The sequence below is a fragment of the Drosophila persimilis genome, unplaced genomic scaffold, assembly GCF_003286085.1.
Source record: "Drosophila persimilis strain 14011-0111.01,24,50 unplaced genomic scaffold, DperRS2 tig00000000-arrow-pilon, whole genome shotgun sequence".
Taxonomy (NCBI): Eukaryota; Metazoa; Arthropoda; class Insecta; order Diptera; family Drosophilidae; genus Drosophila; species Drosophila persimilis.
The window spans coordinates 8,361,738-8,381,046 of record NW_020825288.1 but is presented as its reverse complement, the minus strand read 5'-3'; the positions used below and the strand labels follow the sequence as shown (position 1 = coordinate 8,381,046).

The window sequence follows — 19,309 nt, the reverse complement described above, 5'->3', positions numbered from 1 at the left end:
ATACGCATCGCTATAATTAATTATTAATATAATAATAGTAGTAAATATTACTCTTTATGGTTTAAACTATCACGTTTTTCACAATAATCTTGTCCTTCGTTATTTTATTTAGTTATTTCTCTTAGTTTTTTTTCTCACGTATCGTATTTTTCAATATTAAGTTTGCTTACAAAATTACTTTTAATAGATTTTCCATTGTTTTCATCTCGTAGGTTGGTTGGTAACGTATCTCGTATCTCGTATCATATCATATCATATCATATAGATTTAAGTGTAAACTAATTATATAAAAATTGAAAACTTAAAGGGCACAGATGTGGGGGTAATGTGTGGCGTCTGGTTCAATCATTATAATTCTATAAGTAATAAACTAAAGTCAACACTTCATGTGAAAAACAGAATAGCTGTGGCAAAAACTATATATAATCATGCAACAGCCTAATGAATTGTCGTCGGACATCAAGCGATGTGCATCTAAATAGATAGGTATACAGATTGATAGATAGATATATGTAGGTATACCTATATCTATATTATTGGTAGATCATTAAGCTCGTATAGCAGCGTCTGGCCAATAGGTGTCTGAGGGATTGCGTGCTTTTAAAATTGATAAGGCGACATTTTAAAAAGCAGAAGAAATATATTTACAGATATCTAATGTGTGTATAAAGAAATAATATTTAATGAAAGGGTTCTTTGCACTTTTTTCATATTTTTTGTGGGGGAGGGGGGTTATGGGGTGTAGGGTGTATTTGCTTAGGCTAGATGAGCGAAGCATATTACCGAGGAGCTGATGGATCGAACGATTGTGTATTTCATTGATTTAGGCTCTTGAGGAATTATTTCAGCCGACCGAGAGTTTTGCAAACTGCTCGACTGTATCTGATCAGACGGCATCGAACTTAACTTCACAGTTCGTAGCGTTATATTTTCGCTTTAAAGTCGGATGCTGTCCCTATATGTATATATGTATGATATTGTAGATATACGCGCAGATATATGGATAAATATCAGTATTAAGCTTACATTTGATTTCTCACATTTTTTGTAAATGTTTTTTAATGATTTACCAACTAGACGAAACAAATTTCGTTATATTTTACGATTGATTTTCTTTTCGATTCGCATGATCTGCTCTGCCTTATGTTCTCTAGAAAGTTTTCAACTTTTTTTGGACTTGACATTTTCTGTTTTTTAAATTTTTTTTCGTTTTTTTTTCTTTCTCCGAATTAAAAAAAGTAACAAGTGCAAAAACTAAACGTAAATAATAAATGGGTTTTTTGACATGCTTCTAAATGCTTGGCGGGGTACGAAGTTTTGAGGTGTAGTTTTTTTCCACTTATTTTTGTAAGACCAATTCGACGATAGATTGACAGACTTGGGGGCAGTGTGCAAAGGCTACGGTCTACGGTTCGGTCTCCGTTTTCCCCGGCTCTAATTCCGATTGCGATTGGGTTTTGCTTTAAATGCTTACATAACTAAAATTCGCTGGCACTTGAGCCCCGCATGCCTCAATTGGGTGTGTAGTGTAAGGGTTTCTCTCGTTGTCTCTTAAAAAAATTACATTACATTTGCGCTTAGGTCACACACAGGGAAATAATAATAATAATAATAAGAATATATATATATTATTATATATAAGGTGCTCTTGCGCGTATATATATGTATGTATATAACGTTTCGCTTTAATTTACAAAATGTTTTTATTTGAATTCAGATCATTTGGTTTCTGATGGTTTATATTAAACTTTGTTTCGTTTCGTTTCGTTTCGCTTTGCTTTGCTTTCCTTTCACTTTTCGTTAGGGGAATATGTTATTTAAGGGATTATCGTTATTGGTTTTAATTTTTTTTTCACACCGTACAACAGTTGATGGGCATTACGTCTATTTTATAACGCTCTGCTTCAAGTAGGAAAAAAAAAGATCTGATTTAAAGAAAAAAAAAAACAGAATATTCAACAAACAAAATATAATAATTATTATAATAGTCATTCAGTTTCTAGATCATGGCTGATTGGCACTGGGACCCCCGCTTAGTGGCTACCGAGTGTTTTGTCACTGTATTTCTGTATCTGTGTATGGGGTGTATCTGTGTGTTCGAACAGCTAACATTGAGCATTTCATAAGCTAAATTTTTCTTTTCAAGGGACTGCAGACAAAAAAGAAAACGAAAGATATCATAATCATTATTACTACTAAAACCAACGCGTTGGGCAAATTGCAAAAAACAAAATTTCAAAAAATTTTACTTAATTATGCTACTAAAGAGGCCACACTGACACGCCTCTTTCCCCATTTTACGCCTGACTCGAACCGACTACAACTACTGCTGCTTCTACAGACGAATAATAAGAATGAATAGTGAACAAAAGAGAGGAGGAGTGCTCCCAACTAAGTCGCAAAATAACTTATGTCTAATCGAAAAAATGTGTCTGCATTTTTATGTTTTCTACTTCTGCGACGATGACGAGGACGACGCTGATGCCGCCGTCGCTGCTGTTGCTGCTGATGCCGCCACTATCGCTGGCGCTGTTGTTGTTGCCGCTGCTGCTGCTGCCGCCGATGTGGAGGCCCGCACTGTGTTATTTGTCTGTGATATACCCTGAGCCTGCTGCTTGGGCTTCTGCTGCTGCTGCTGATGATGGTGACGCTTGTGTACCGCCAGGCCCGAATTGCTGCCACCCCGTCGCAGCTCGTGTTGCGATCCTTGGTTGCGATGGACCACCTGCGGCTTGTTGCCCAGCGAACCGCTACGAGTGCGCACTGTGCTGCTGCCAAAGGAGCCGGTGCGTCTGCGGTTCTGGTTACCGCCGTATCCCTGATGATATTGCTGTTGTTGGTACTGGTGCTGCTGCTGTTGTTGGTGCTGCTGCTGCTGCTGGATCAAACGTCCCACATAGTCACTGCGATTGGTGATGGTGGTGTTCAAGCGACGACCACCAGCCGTGATCACGGCGGTGCCATCGCTCTCGGACACACTGCGATGCCTGTTGAGCTGCCGTCCGGGATGCAGGCTGCCCACACCCTGCAGCATCTCATCTATCTCTGGCGCCACCACACGGAAATCTTCGATGGTCTTGAAGCTCTTCAGATAGTCGGCCAGCTTGGGCTGAACCTCCAGCTTCTCCCTGTTCTTGTAGTACTTGAGGAAGGCCCAGAACTTCTCGAGGCCATACAGTTGACCTGCCACAGGGGGAGAAAAGTTAATAAACGACTAGTTAGAGGAGAATCCCAAATGATGCTTACCCGTCTCGTAGTCGGCCACGGTCTCGTCCTGGAAATCCAAATAGATGCTCGGCCTGAACTTCCTCTCCAGGCCGTACGAGAAGAATCGGAACAGGCACTCCAACCCGTAGCGGAACCCGTTGCCGGCATCCTCCAGGGCCAAAGTGCGGAACTCATTGTACATCGTCTTGTTGAAGTTCTCGCGCAGGAAGAACGACCAGAAGCGATACAGGGTGTTCATCTCCTGCGACTGGCCAAAGCCCAGCCGGCGGCGCTCCTTGAGGCATCGCGAATGATACTTGTGATAGGCCTGCTGTGTGAAGTTGTTCTCCTTGAGCAGAGCATGCGACGGATGCTGGAAAACGGGCAGCGATTGCGGCACCGACGATCCGAACGAGCCATACGACGAGGTGGTGGGCGATGTGCCCGCCGACGAGCCCATCGAGGTTGTGCGCGGCCTATGCTCGACCGTGTCCAGCAGCCAGCCCACATGCGCCTCCACGGGCGGATTGGCCGTGTGGCGGAGCTTGCGTTTGCGTGGCGTTCGCGGATCAATTGAGTGCGAATTGGGGGCAGCATAGAAGCGGGCACGACGGGACTTGAGCGTGGAGTTCAGCGTGGAATTGAGCGTAGTGTCACCAACCAGGGTGTCGTCTGCATCCAGATCCTCCAGGTAGGCTGGCGGCGGTGGTGGCACTTGCTTTTGCACGGCCGCACTCTTGCCACGATTGGGCACAACTCCGGTGGCAGCTAGCTTTTCGAAATCCGCCTGCGAGATCACATTGACGGTGCGATAGTCGGTCACCACATTGGTGGTGGTCCACAGATCCTCCTCGTAGTTGACCAGACCATCGTTAATGATGTTCTCCAGATCCTGGGTGATTTTCGTGCGTGAGGTAAAGTCGGCGGTGCGATCGTAACCTTCGTGTTTGGGTGGTCGCCCCACCTGGGCGACAATCAGCAGCTTATTGATATCGCGATCGGCAAATTCGTAATCGCTCTCGTCATCGTCGGAGAAGTTTTCGGTGAAGTTATTGATGCGTCCGGTGGCGGGTATGGGGTCCATCAGCTCCTCGTCAAATTGAAAGTCTAGTTCTTCCTTTTCGGCATGGCACTGAGCGGATGGCGCAGCAGCTGTTTTGGAGGAGGAGGAGGAGGATTTCGAATTGGTGTTGGAGTAAGAAGCGTTGGCAGAGGATGTTTTCTTATTATTGTTGTTGTTGTTGTTGTTGTTGGTGGTGGTGGTAGTGGTGGTGGTGGTTGTAGTGGTTTTTGTGGTTGTGGTGACGGTGACAGAGGAAGCGACGGCAGCGGTGGCGGCGGACGACACAGAGACAGCAGCGGTGATTGTTGTTGATGAGGCGTTGTTGGATGGGGCGTTGTTGGATGCACACGAGGACGTGGTGGACGTGGACGTGGACTTGGACGAGGTGGCGTTTGCGGTGACGGTGGTGTTTTTGTTGTTGTTGTTCGTTTTGACATTTTTAACAGTATTATTATTATAATTATTATTGTTGTTGAGCGTTTGTGAAAGCGATTGTTGTTGTAGTTGTTGTTGTGTTGTCGTGGACGTGTTGTTGGTGGTGGAGGATTTAGTAGCATTTTCTTTTAAAGCATTTGTTTTCGAGCGTCTCTTTACCTCTTTCCACATGCCCTCCGGCTCCGCAACCAAAGCAACAGCTGCCCCAGCAACAGCACCAGCGCCAGCAACAGCCCCTGATCCGTTTCCGGTTCCTGCTCCTGGTCCCGTTCCAGCCTTGGGTGCCGCCCTCTTATCAGGCTTTGGCTTAACACTCTCCGCCAGTCCGCTCAAATGTCCGGCCAGCTCTGCAGCACCGCCCTCCACCTGCTGGGTGAGCACACTGATGGCATTCACCGAATTGATCGTCGATCGCTGGTGCTGCTGCTTCTCCTGCAGCATCTTGGGCACCAAATTCTGAGAGTTGCGCGGCCGCGGTGGCGGCGGGATGCTGCTCAGTGGCTTGGTGGCCATTGCAGATGTGAGGATGGCGGGAGGTGAACTCTCCTCCGGTGCTGCATCCTCGGCATCCGCCCCAGTCTGCTGCTTCTCTGATGATGGCTTCTCGTTCGTCTCCTGTTTTGACAGCGACGGCTGCGGCTGCAGCTGCTGCTGATCCTTGCCGGCAGCATCTGGTGCATCGCTGATGGGCCAAACGGTGGGCGTGGTCTTGGTGCGCACCTTGTAGCCCTCGAAAAGCTCTAGTTTATCCGATTCCTTGATGGCATTCACAATCAGGGCCACGTCTGTGGTCAGAGCAAGAACCCGATGGAACGAGGCGATCAATGTCACCGGTATATACCCTTCGGGGTCCATTTTGCGGCGCAAAAAGAAGTCACCGGTAAGATTATCAGAGCTGAAATAGTATTCACTGTGGGGAGGAAACGGGAGTTAAAAAAATATTGTTTTAATCAGTGGATTAAGAGATCCTTCCGGTGTACTTACACTTGCTTCTTGAGTGCCTCCTTGACGCTGTTGGCATCCATTTCGATATAGGAGGCTGGCACATTGCCAAAGTAATGGGTGCCCATGAGCACGTACGTGGATTGGGCAGAATCTGCGCCAGCCGCGTCCGCTGGCAAAAAGCTTGCATATTCGCCCGAAGCTAGCAGATGGCGTGGTATGCGATTAGTCGGACGACCTGGTCCCTGTCTTGTGAATCCACCCCGGCCCTGCCGCCCGCCCCGGTACGGCGTGCGGAAGCGTCGCGGTCCCCGCACCACGGCACTTGCCCCGGCACCGCCTGCTGCTGCTGCCCCTGGGCCCCCCGAGCGTTGCTCATCGTAGGGAACTGCATTGGTGCCGGCGCTGCCGCTGCTACGCCAGGAATCCACGCGCTCGGTCGGAGCAGTCGTGGTGCGGGCAATGTACGGATGCCGGCCACTGTGTGGCCGTGTGGACTCCGTTGCTGCTGCTGCAGTAGCATCGGCTCCAGCTCCACCCCGGCCATTGGCTGGCGCCGGCCCCCGTTCGTGGTAGACACGCGGCGGGCGTCGCTGATCGACGCCATCGTCGCTGAGTCGCCGATGGGGTCGGCCGCCAATGGGCTTAGGGCGACTGGACTTGGCCAGATCGATTTGCAGCGGACGCCACTTGTGCTTGGGTATCTTTTTGTTGACGGCAGAGCCGGCAAGGGGGCCAGCAGCTGGTGCAGTGGCACTGCCAGTGGATAGCTCGGCTTCTCGCTGGGCTTTGGCATCATGGCTCGTGCCGGCTGTAGCTGTTGCTGGTCCTGCCGATCCTGTGGCTGTAGCTTGGCTGCTACTGCTGCTGCTGCTGCTGCTGCTGTTGGTGCTGCTGGAAGTGGCGCCTGCGACGTTAGACTCTGTGGCAACTTCACTTGTAGTGACGCTGGTTGCGGGTGCTGCTTTAGCTGGTTGCTTTTTCGTTGGGTTGCGTTTGGGTTCGTTGCTGGTGGCTTTGCCACTGCCAGAAATTCCTCCAATAAGCGTCGGCCAATCACCAACGTTGCTGAAATCGCTGGCCTACATACACGGGAAGGAACGGGGGAAGGGAAGGGCTTTCAGTTGTTGCTTCTGCTGCTGAGGACACCTCATGATGTTGACTCACCTTCTGGTTGACCTTCTTCTTGTCCTTTACCACGACTTTGGCAAGTGCATCCGCTTGACTGGCATCCACTACTATATGGTTATTTTTTTGGGTGGGGGGTGGATAAGAAATGCAAAGCGTTTATAAATAAATAATCAGGCCATTCAACATACTCTCACAGAGCATTACAGAGAGAATGAGAGGAATGTCTGCGTGGGTATGGATGTGGGGGAGAGCAAAGTCACATGGCGGATGGCATAGGGCTCGTTCTCTTCGCCGCTGGGGGTTCGCTGCTGTCCAGAAAACACGAGTCTTTCTCTTTACTTTATATATTTTCTGGCAAGAAACAGAAGATTTCCTGCCCTCCCCTACTGAGATGCTCTATGGCGCACTTGGTTTTTGAATTTAATTGATGTAGTGTCCATCTATTGCCATTCTATATATCTTTTGAACACTCACCAGTTGTTGTGGTTGCCTCAGTGATGGGGGCTGCTGCTGCGGGTGGTGCTACTGCTGTTGCTGGGGCTGTGGTTGCCGCTGTGCTGCTGCTGCCGCTGCTGCTTGTTGCTGTCTGTGTAGTAGTCGCTGTTGATGCTGCCGCTGCCGCTGCTGCTGCTGATGCTCCCTGTTGTTGCTGGGATTGTTGTTGTTGTTGTGTCTTTTTGTTGGGTTGGCTGCTGCTTCCGCTGCCGGTAGTAGTCTGTGCGCCTTGGTTAGTATTATTATTACTAATATTATTATTGCTGGCAGTCGTCTGCTTGGTTTGGGATTGCTGCTGCTTTGGCTGCAACACACGCTTGTCCAATGGAGAGGTTCCTGCCTTGGGGCTCGACGACTGTTTTGCTGATATCTGGAAGCACAAACACAACATAACACCAAATAAGAGATATGTATACAATATCTGAGAATATGAAAATTTTCCACTGCCTGATAGTTAGATCATGACACATGCGTCGTCTTGGGTTTCACTCCCAAAAGCAAACAAACAAAAAATCAATTCAACTTCGTTTTAGGAGTCTCGACACCCTACACTTGGCCAACCCGACTCCCCCTGTAGCCCATTGCTTCACGCGCAGCTTGGCTCCGATTCTAACCTCAACCTCTGGGCCAAGAGACCGCCGCTTCCCCTCTTACGCTGGGGAGTGTCCCTAACCCAGTTTCGGTTCATTGCAGGGGCCAACGCGCACATCACGTTATATGGTATACAATATCCCCAGCAGTTCTTGGGAAGCACACACTATGAAAATTACCTGAAAATTGGCTAATTAAAACAAGGTTTTTTTTCCATGGATATTTTCACTGTAGATTTTCTTTGCTAATCGCTTATCGCAATGTTCAGTGTTTGTTTTTGCTTCAAATATAACACTTGTACGCTGTGTTTTGTTGCTTTTCCACGGTACGGTTGGGTTAGCACAGTTGTGGGGGTTTTTATATGTTGACTTTTATTTAAACAATTGACAATTGACTGGAAATTCTGAACGTCCGTTCCGCTGAACTGCTTGTCGTGTTTTGTTCGCTTCGAGCATAGCAGAGCACCGACACGGCGGCGCTGCCGCTGCCGCTGTCGCTGCCTCTTATCCCCCCCACCATCCATCATTGCGGCCTGTCCACGCGCTGGCTACGTGAGCAAAAGCAAAAGCAAGGCGCACAAAGAAGCAGAGGCAGAAAAGGAGGCAGGGCAGAGAACAACAACTGCAACAGTGAGGGAGAGAGAGGCAGAGAGCAAGAGCGAAAGCAAGAGCAAAAACAACAACTGGTTTTTACAGCGCAACCATAAAAACAAGAGAGAAGCTAACTTTGAGGTTCGATTCACTTGATACCCTTCCAAGTCGATATGTACTATGATATTTGCACCTCATCTATTATACGGCAGCCATATAGTGATACGTTTTTTAACCCCTTTTATTTATTTTCCTTATTCAGAGCTTCTAACATTCGGCCTACTCATAATACCCTCTCGCAGGGTATTGAAATACACGCCGATTCAAAACAAAAACAAAAAACAGCCCATATTTATGCGCCGGTTTATGGATGCGTATGAGAGAGTGAGAGCGAAAAACCGACAAGCAAATCGGTCAGAGCGTGCGCCAGAAGAGTGACGACGCAGCCAAGTAATGCCGGGCGAGAGAGAGAGAGCCAGCGCAGGCCGGGCACCCTGTATGCATACAGGTTTTCTCTCTCTCTCTCTCCCTTTAAGTGCGTACGTGAGATGAAGTGTTTATCCAATTTGAGTTTTGTTTTTATACGTTTTTTCTATATATGTATGCATACGCCCAATATTCAAACTTTTGATATTATTGTTTTTGAAAGTTCAAACACCCGACAGGGAAACCCTCACCCAAACAGGTGCCAAATCGGATTAACAAAAGATCTTCGCCATCTCGCTCGCACCGTGCTGTAATTGTAACATTGGGAAAACAGAGGCAGAGACAAAAAAAACAACATGTGATTTTCGGCACGTAGGCCGCCAGGCGAAAAGGAGAGAGAGAGAGCGAGCGAGAGAGCGGGACCATGGCGACACACGGGTGGAAAAACTCCAAAATGAAGAGATTGAAAAGGAGGTTACAGAGAGAGAGGAGAGACCATATGGAAAGTGGCTTTGTATACCTCCGTTTTACAAGGAATAATTTTTAAAAATCTAAAATTATTCCTTTCAGTGAACTAACGGATAATTTTTCTTAACGTGTATCCGAAGTATTCAAAAAATGTTCTAATTTTCCACGCATCCACTTAATGGACGAGTGCCAAAGCACATGTTTCTATAATTATACACTTTTGGGTATGCTTCTTATCGCATTAGACATTTTGAACCTCCCGGCATCAACGATGGATGACGCATGAGAGAGGTCATTAAAATATGCTCAATAATTTTACGATTAGAAGTATGGTATTCAAGGTCATTCGATAAGAGGTAGATTTATAGCTTCAAAAGTTACTTTTATTTGAAATTTTCTTAAATATATTTTATGTAATAAAATTTAGGACCATTTTCAGAAGAAAAATACTTAGTTTTTAGTCAGTTAATAGTATTTCAAACTATTTTGAGCTTTTCTTGTTTGTACTATAGATTGTAAATTACCAAAGGCACATTCAAATATAAACAGAATGTTTTGGACTAGGTTTGACATTCTAGATTATTCCAGATTATTTAAAGATTTACAAAACATCAACTTGCCAATCAATTGAGCTTTATTCACTTTCGCTTTTCAAAATTTCACACTTGTATATCTCCGAAATCAATAGATAAATGATAGGTTCTACAACGGTCGATCGCTGAAAGACAACTGAGGCGCCTGCATTGGAAAACTACTATTTTAAATGGCATTAGAATTGCGATCGGAGCCGACCAAGATAGCAACAAATGAAATCGTAAATAAATACAAACAGAAAAAAAAAGGTAAAAATAAAGCAAACAATGATCGGGACCGGGGACCGAGGACCGGATCGAGAGTTATAGAAACGTGCAAAAAGGCCAACATTCCCGATTCAAGTCAACCTTCTCTCGCGGTAAACACTTGGGAGGTGGGAGGTTAAAGGGGGGCAGGGCACACCACATCAACAATTTTTTGCGTTTTAGAAAATTCAAATACGAGTAATAATGCCGGTATGTAAAAATAGCCAGAAAACGTGGTTGAGTGGGAGATAGAGAGAGACAATACCGATCAAGAGAGAGAGATAGTAAGGTGAGTGAGAGAGAGAGAGATAGTAAGGTGAGTAAGGTGAGTGAAAGAGAGATAGATAGATAGTTAGGTGAGAGAACAAGTATATTAAATCTCCGCTTTACATGAATTATATTTCCATTTATTTCAAAAAAGGTCGTTGTGATGCACGCAAACAATTTAATGACTATTTTTCTCTTTACTTATTTCTATTTTTCTATTTTTAGTTTTATTGGCGATTAAGTAAGCGATTACACTGAATGGCGATTGCTCAAAGACTCGCGCGAGGGGTGTAGAGAGTCGGCTCGGATCCGACTTCGTGGCGACGAACTCCAGTGACACCGCTCAGCGACAGCCACTGATCGTGGGCTGTCGGTTTGAGTGGGTGGGCCGGCCGCATGGGCAGATGGGAGAGAGAGAGCGAGATAGAAGTTGTTATTGTCGCTGGCATCGAGTGGTGGAGCGGACTTTATTAAGTGCGTAGCAGGCAGAGCTCTTATCGAGCCAGCAATATAAGAAGTAAACACAACAATAACACGAGAAAGTGAACTAGAAAGAAGTTCTCGACGTTCAAGTACCCTCTATGCCCCGACTATACCCCATTACAATGAATGGACAGTATTTTGACTGTAGAAATCATGAATTTCGATCATGATATATCATGTCTTAAGGGATGTATTCTATGCGAATGCGGGTTCAGGGGTGTGGCGAAGATTATTTGAATGAAATAATTCTGAGATCATTCTTCGATCTTTTAGTATTTCTAGTACATTCGAATATTATATTTTCTTTCATACAAAATAACTAACTATTTTTGTTATTTTTTTTTTTACTAGTATTTTTCCGAAAAAAAAAACTTTATCTGTTCTAAGGTCATCCCTCGTTCTTTTGGTATTTCTAGTATTTTCGAGTACTCCATAATTTGTTCCTTTTATTCCTGTTTTATTTTCCTACAAAAGAACTTTGTCTTTTCCGAGAACATTCTTCGTATTTCTAGTACATTTAGTTTAATAATAAAATATACAAATAATAGAATAATAAATAATATAATAATAGAATCGAATGGAAACCGTGAAACTAGAGCACCTGCAATGCCAATGAATTCCAAGTTTCATTCTTATCGGCTATATACGTATATGTACTTTTAAAATAAATAATTGCACATTTAATATTATACAGCACGTTTTGGTACGTTCAGGCTTCTTTGTGACTAATTGGAATCACAAAATGGATAGAGTAAGGGGCACTAGTTGATAGCCATCACCAGATGAATAAACTTTATAGTTCAAATTATATAAAAGGTAGATAGGATTTCCTTCAAAATGCTTTATTATATGGAATATGAATATGTACATTTGTATACCAGAAGCTGCCTAAAAGCAATATGGCGCGCAAAAAATAAAGTTGGCTCACTTTTTCGGTAAATAATTACTCAAAAAATCAACAAGTAAACAACTGATAAGAACTGCGGCAGCGCCTTTTGAAAGCCAAGACAAACAAATGGCTCATGAGGGAGTCAACACTGGGCCAACAGACCCCACCGGGCGGGCACCTCCTTATATACAAAACTATAGATACTGCAGAGTACATATGGCAACTTATCAGTCAACAAAGTTTAAATTGCATCAAAAAGGGTAAGGGTTGCGGTAAAGAATCATTTTTGAAGGCATAAAAAAAAAAAAAATCATCTGTTGAACCTAATAAATATCGTATAAAGCAATCGATCCAAAAACCTTATTTTAAGTTCAGGTAAACCCCAAAGTACAATCGAATGTTATCGAATAAATTGAGTTGCCAAGGCCGATATCTTATCTTATAATATTTTGTTGATTTGATTTCGCTTTGTCTTCAAAGTGTTTATACTTTTCACAAGGCCGCTACATATACTATCGATTGACTACCGGTGCTCAATTATTCTTTTGGTATTGCCATCTAGTGGTACATAAAAGACGATCAAGAAAAAATAGCTCCAGAACATTCAATTAATTTTTTTAAATCTACACAACTTTGCCCATAAAATGATCTAATGATATTATGGTTAACGATCTTATGGATAATTATAATTAAAGAAAAGTAATGGAATAAAGAACTTAGGCGAAGAAAGAAAATGGAATAAGGAACTCCTATACAAAGAATGAAAATGGTATAAGGAACTCTTATCCAAAGAAAGAAAATTGTATAAGGAACTCCTATACAAAGAATGAAAATGGTATAAGGAACTCCCATACAAAGAAAGAAAATGGTATAAGGAACTCTTATCCAAAGAAAGAAAATGGTATAAGGAACTCCTATACAAAGAATGAAAATGGTATAAGGAACTCCCATACAAAGAAAGAAAATGGTATAAGGAACTCCCATACAAAGAAAGAAAATGGTATAAGGAACTCTTATCCAAAGAAAGAAAATTGTATAAGAAACTCCTATACAAAGAAAGGAAATGGTATAAGGAACTCTTATCCGAAGAAAGAAGAGGAAAAAATAAATTCTTATCAGATTCATTTCAGTCTTTTTCAAAGAAAACAGATGATAGTCGTTAAGATTTCCAGCACAAAGAAATAGGAAGTCCCCACAAGTAATGGTGCGACAATGAAAGCAAAACGAATATGAAAATCCGCAACAAAAGGCATATACCGTACCGTATATATAATCTGATCTGCAGTCTCAGCAGATCCCATTTACATACAGACATTACATAACCAGAGAAGTGGGTAATACCAAAGACTATACAATACCTATTATACTATACTATACTATACTATTGTATAGTCTTTGGTAATACATAAATAAAACAAATGTAAAATTTTTGCATTCAAAATAATTTGAGAGCCAAGCGTAACTAAAAACCTTATAGAGAGGTATGTAGATATGTAAATATTTCGAATGGTGGAGTGGAAAATATTCCCTCAAAGCATTAAATTTCACATCTGGGTTTGACTAATGAATACCCCACCGGGGGACCTCGTCGACGATCTGCAACGTGATAGTGTCAGCGACGTTAATTGAGACGGATTACAATTTGTAAGCCCCGATCGCCCTATAAATGTTTATAAATAGAACGTAACTAGAGACCGGACTGTTGTTGTTTAATAATAATAAAAAAAAGAAGAAGAAAAACAATAACAAATATGATAACGTATAATACTTAGACGAGTTTCTTGGATTGCATTTGTAGAGTTTCCTTTGTTGTTTTGGATCAACAAATATAATTTTTTAGCTGTGAATTTATATTATTTATAAAACAAAATGTTTTAGAAAACTAAACAAAAAAAAATCATAAAATTCCTTGAAGATAAGTCCGATTTGCTTTTTCTTGGTTGGATTTTTACATATTTCTTAGCGTTTCCCTTAGAGCCCGAAGCCCCTGACCATCTCTAGCTGTGACACACATTTCATTAATCTATGAATAAGTTCTAATATAATACATATATGTACACACACATCACACGAAACAGTCATTAAGTTGTTAAGATGATTGCATATATTTACTTTCGTTTTCATGTTTTTGATTGTTTTGTGCTTCTTCCTCTTGATTACTGTACTCGGATGGAAAGAGAACCAGAGAGAGGGTCTCGACAACTATCACTCTCTAACGGAACAAATCAGCCTTACGAGACAACGTAAACGTAATGCTCTGACGGAACGAGAAATGGCACACATACGACACAGAGAGAGCGAGAGAGAGCGCACACATAAACACTTTTGCACTCACGCCGCTGATATCAACAAGTGTATATATGCCACATATACATATGTATATCGAGTTATAACTTCCACGTTTTCAACGTTATTCTTTTCTGTATGTGTATTATTATAATTTCTTTATTTATTGTTAATCGCTTCGCAACAGTGGACCCAACCACACGTTAGTGACTACGTTTTACGTGGCTGTTCCGAGAACACGTGCCGTTTTCGCGTGCTAATTCGCGATCACCACCGCAGCAAACACTTGCTAATAATAATAGTTTAAATAATTAATATTCGTTTCTCGTCTAATCGAAACAACCGGGCGGGCTACCGAACTCTTCAATGGAACACGTCAACGGGTACTGGCGTGGACTTTTGAATTTGGATACGCTTTACGCTGCCGCCGCGTTGCACTATTGCAGAGGCAGAGGCGTGAAACGTAGACGTCGTGTTTTGGGCTAAAACAAGAATTGAACCAAAGCAAGCCCAATCGGTTAAGACAGCATGACATTTGAAAAGAACAAAACAAAACAAACATAATTAAGGCAAGATATAAAAGCAGTATGCTGTTTTCCACATGCAAATTGAACTGCTTCCTTTTACGTTTGATGCTCTCCAACACAGGAGATTGCTCTCAGTAACGGAGTAAACAGCTTGCTTTCAGTAACGGATCCAACTGCTTGCTATCACTAATGGAGTGAACTGAACTGCTTGCTGACAGTAATGGAGTGATCTGCTTGCTGCCTGTAGCCTGTAGACCGATATCAGCGGAAGCAAATCGTAGGGGAAGTAGTGGCTCGCCTTGGCAACAGTTGAACAAGTCTCAAAGAGAAGGTTTAAAATAAAGCTTCTTCTTCTTATGTGGTTGTTGTTTTTGCTTCCTAATTAGTCGGAAATTAGCATATGCAAAAGAATGTCAAAAGTGAGCTACTGATTTGCATTGGAGCAGGGGAGGGTGGTTGAGGGGAAACCAAGAAACGTGATAGAAAGCAAATCTCTAACTCGTTACCAGCTCTAACTTTCCGGTAGAAAGAAGAATTAGCCACGCCTTCTTTTGCTCGAAATGGATTTCCCTTTATTTCACCTTTTTTTTACTTCTCTGCTTTATGCTTACGTTTCGTTTGGGGTGGGTGGGTAAAATACAGATATACGGCTGACCTTGACATTTATTTTTAGTTGCAAAATATATTTTACTTTTTCTCTCGTTCGCTGCGACAACCAACAACAACAAAAAACCAGATGCCAAATGGAATAGAAATTATTAAACAAAAAAATAACTAAATTGGAAGAAAGAGCATGAAAAGGAAATTGAAAGAATTAAACAAGAATAAAAATGTCTATAAAAAAAACCAACAAACAAGCCAAAGGGGGAGGGTGGGCCGGCGTCTTTTTTGCCATTTTCTTTTCATTTTAGCGTTGCATAATACACAAAATATAAATAAAAAATAAACGAAGCGCAACAAAAAAGGTTTGTGTGTGTTTGTTTCTCTCTTTCTTGATTCTGTTCGGTTCTTTTTGCTTTGTTTTGGCAAATGTTTTTGGTTTTTTGCTATTCGTTTCGTATATTATGCAATTTATCTATGAGATACAATTTGGTAATCTTCGTGGGCCCAACAACAACAAAAACAACACCGCGGAACGGAAAACGTGTTTCCATTACGCTTCTTCGGGCTGTTTGCCTTGCATTCGTGTTCATCAGCTGGCTTGCTTTGCTCTGTCGCTTCGTCTATGTCATTCTACGCACATTTGTTTACCAACAGAAAACGTACACACACACACACACACACACCGCATGCAGAGCCACACACACACATGTATGGACATTGTTTTTACGTTCCATTCCATCACATTTTAAGACGCAATTCCGACAAAAAGAGAAGGAAAGCAAAACAAAAAAATCAAAACCAAAATCAAATTGTAACCCGAGAAAAACGTGCGCATCGATTTGAATAGTGTTGCCTAATACCGAAAATTGGTGGGGGTGGAGGTGGGGACATCCCCAAATTCCCTATGGAATTAGCAAAGAAAAATTACTGCCTCCAGGCCAAAAAAGGGGAAAATAACGCATTCGATGACACAATCTCGAAGAGGATTGTTTTCCACCGAAAGGCAGGTTCCCCAGAGATCCCTTATACCAAAACGGGACCTAAAAATAATCAATACTAAAGCCATACGACGGCAAGTGTTTCTAGTGAAATATTACGAAAATATTCAAATTCTTAGAACATTTGTAGATCCTCTAATTATAGAATAAATGAAACCACTTTCAGGCTCTGGTCTTTGAACAATTTAAAGAATTCCTTTACTCACCTTCCAGGCATTGACTTTAGGCGGTGGCGCTGCTACGAATCGCTTGGGTGGAGGAGCTGCTGCAGCTGGTGCTGCGCCACCGGCTGCTGCTCCTGCGGCCGCCTGCGATTCGCCGTCTCCGGATTTGGCCTCGTTGCCGCTGCTATTGGCCTCGAGGCTAGCACTGGGTGAGGTGTCCGATTTGCGATCCTTGTGTTGTACCTTCCCACTGACGACAGCAGCTCCTGTGACGCCACCGGGTGCACCCGATTTGCGTGGACTGCCGCCGCGTGGAGCCCGTGGACGGACCGTTGCCTTGCGATCGGTGGCCCCATCAGAGGCACCACCATTGCCATTGCCATTTCCATTTCCGTTTCCAGCTGGTCGTCTGCCGGGCTGCAGTGGTTTCTGATTCTGACCAGCGCCACTGCCTGGATGCTGTTGCTGCTGCTGCGGCCTGTCGATGCGCTGCTCACGGGGCTTGTCCTTGCGGGCCTTTTTGCGGTCCCGCCTATGATGGGATAGCACCGGCACAAAGTCATTGTTGTCGTCCAGTTCGGATGAGTTCTCGGCGGTATTGTCGCCACCGGCGGCAGCACGCTTCTCGCCGGTCAGCGCCAGGCTGACATTGCTGACTAGAGTTTCGCCAGCGGCTTCAGCGGCAGCGGTTTCCTCACTCCACGACTTGAGGCTCTTCAGATTTGGTTGGTTCTCCTTATTGTCGACGGCTGAGGATGAGGCAGCGGCAGCGGCAGCTGCAGTGGCGACTGGGACACCTCCCTTTTTGGTGTCCAGATTCTGGACAACGTTGGCATACGAGGTGCTGCTAGCGGCACTGGGTGTGGTGGCTGCGGTGGCACCGCCCACAACAGCGGCCCCAGAGGACGGCATCTCCTCTTTGCTGGACATGCTCGCTGGTTGTGGCTGTGCCTTCGTCTCCAGAGTAGGCAGCACTATGCGCTACTCCAGGTTCAGATGCTGGTAGCTGCTGCTGCAGTTCCTGCGGCTTCTGATTTTCTGATCCAGGTACAGGTCGGTGCTCCTTGGTTGCTTCCTTGTCCTGTCACGATGATTCGTCGTCGTGTCAGAAAAATATTCCACTAGATCGATGTTGGAGGTTCTTCAAACTGTAACGATGAGAGTGCGAACGTAATCAGGTTAGTTCATGGTTCTTGTTGTTTTTGTTGTTGCCGCAGCTGCAGCTCACATAGATACATACACACACACATACGCATTCGTATACGCATACAGAGCCCTACTAATGCTGTGCACTTTGACCTTTTTAGCAGAGGACACACAGCAGAACTGGATAAATGTAGAGCCTCCCGAGCACGTCTATCATTATGCACTGGCCATAGTGGTGCTGATGAAGCCTCGCCTAGGCTGGGGAGCGCTACGAGGTTTGGGGGCACATCGCACACACACACGCTCCACACCGCCTACGAGATCCAAAATTCAATGGCAATTTTCACGCTGCTTTGCGAATCGGATTTCCACCTCTTGTTGGTTTGTTCTGGACAGAGCTATAGCACCAGGCCAAAGGTAATGAGGCACGACAAATCGAAATGGAGGCGAGGAGAGAGCGCACCGACTGAAATGTATTATTATGCAGCAGGCAGCAGCCAGGCCAACGAGAAGTGAGGTTAAGACGTACCCACACTATAGAAGGCAGCCGCACACACAGACGAGGGCTGGCAAGCAGCGACGCCCTGTCCACTTGCTGGGCTTACGTTTCGGCTTACGTTACGTTACGCTGCGTTGGAGTTTAATCAGAAGCGAAACAGAACACGAACAAAAGACAATAACAAACGAGAGAGAACATGTGCAACAGTTGGTTGTTGTAATAATTGTTGTTGCGTGCTAACAATAAACAAATGCTGGGAAATTGCATTATCTGCCGATTATGCAATAACAATGCACTGCAAGCAGCAGCAGCTTGCAGCCCTGGCTGATAAACAGCTGATTGGACTGCAACTCGCCTCAGATTTCAAAAGATGCACGCGGGACACAACACAACCTAAAAGTATACCACACACACACACACATACACACACACTAAACACTAATACGCACCAATAATGGAAATTCAAAATACGTGGAGTTGCTCCTATTCGGGTTGCAAAAGAGGACAAACAACAACACGCGGAGAGCCTGCCACAAAAAGAAGAAAGAATTGTGGTACACAAATTCCCTTTCCCTTCTTGCCGACTTGTGCTTGTGCGCCGCGCTCTCACTGCTTTACACTACTTTGGCTCTGCTTTGCGTTCACTCTTCACTACGCACTTCTTACGCTGCTGCTGTTGTTGTTGTTGCTTTTGTTTCGTATGCTTTTGGCTTTTGCGGGTTTTCTTTTCTCTCTCACTCGTCGCACACTTTGCACTCGCCCTCTCGCTCACACTCACTCACGCGCTAGTGTGGTAGAACGTTTTGGTTACGAATATTGCCCCGAATGTGATTTTTCACACAATTGTGTCGCAAATTGAAATGATTTTTCAATTGTTTGTCGTTACCGTGCAGTTGATCTAGCGATCTGCTATATTTCTGCAGCACTTTGCCGCATTATACCGCCGAAAAGAGAAATATTGTAAAATCTTGGTGCCCAGACATGTGGTTTTTCGGAAATTTCTGAACTCGAACATGTGCTGTCGCTGTTTACGGGCCGCGGCGAGAGGCGAAAAAGGCTGAATTCGTCAATCCGCTTTTGGGGGTACTCGCTGGGGCGCACTACTCGCTGGGAAACTTTTGAGGAAACATGGGGTATGGACAACAGGCAACGGTTCACAGAAAATGCAACGAGTTCCAGGTAAAATACACCCCTTTTGACTAACATACCTTTGAGACATAAAGCCTATTTTGCCTTCTCGCTATTTTTTTCGTAAAACGA

General features: G+C 44.2%; 1 protein-coding gene across 1 annotated transcript; it reads right to left on the bottom strand.

The window, feature by feature from the left end:
• Positions 1-655: 655 nt before the first annotated feature.
• Positions 656-19,057, bottom strand: LOC6587273 (la-related protein 1). Its single transcript, XM_026984400.1, has 8 exons — positions 18,499-19,057; positions 16,447-17,552; positions 7,359-7,643; positions 7,253-7,277; positions 6,815-6,885; positions 5,690-6,729; positions 3,247-5,615; positions 656-3,183 (listed from the first exon to the last, which is right to left on the bottom strand). Exons 2-8 carry the CDS (start codon positions 17,332-17,334, stop codon positions 2,450-2,452), a joined length of 5,412 nt encoding a protein of 1,803 aa, XP_026840201.1. The 5' UTR covers positions 17,335-17,552; positions 18,499-19,057; the 3' UTR covers positions 656-2,449.
• Positions 19,058-19,309: the final 252 nt, after the last annotated feature.

Excerpts from the sequence above, each read along its gene's own strand:
- LOC6587273 (XM_026984400.1), bottom strand. The coding sequence starts at position 17,334 with ATGTCCAGCAAAGAGGAGATGCCGTCCTCTGGGGCCGCTGTTGTGGGC. Across the intron at positions 7,278-7,358 it reads CGACTACTACACAGACAGCA|ATCACTGAGGCAACCACAAC; the intron begins ACAAGCAGCAGC and ends GCAGCAGCCCCC. Across the intron at positions 6,730-6,814 it reads AGAAGAAGGTCAACCAGAAG|GCCAGCGATTTCAGCAACGT; the intron begins GTGAGTCAACAT and ends CCGTGTATGTAG.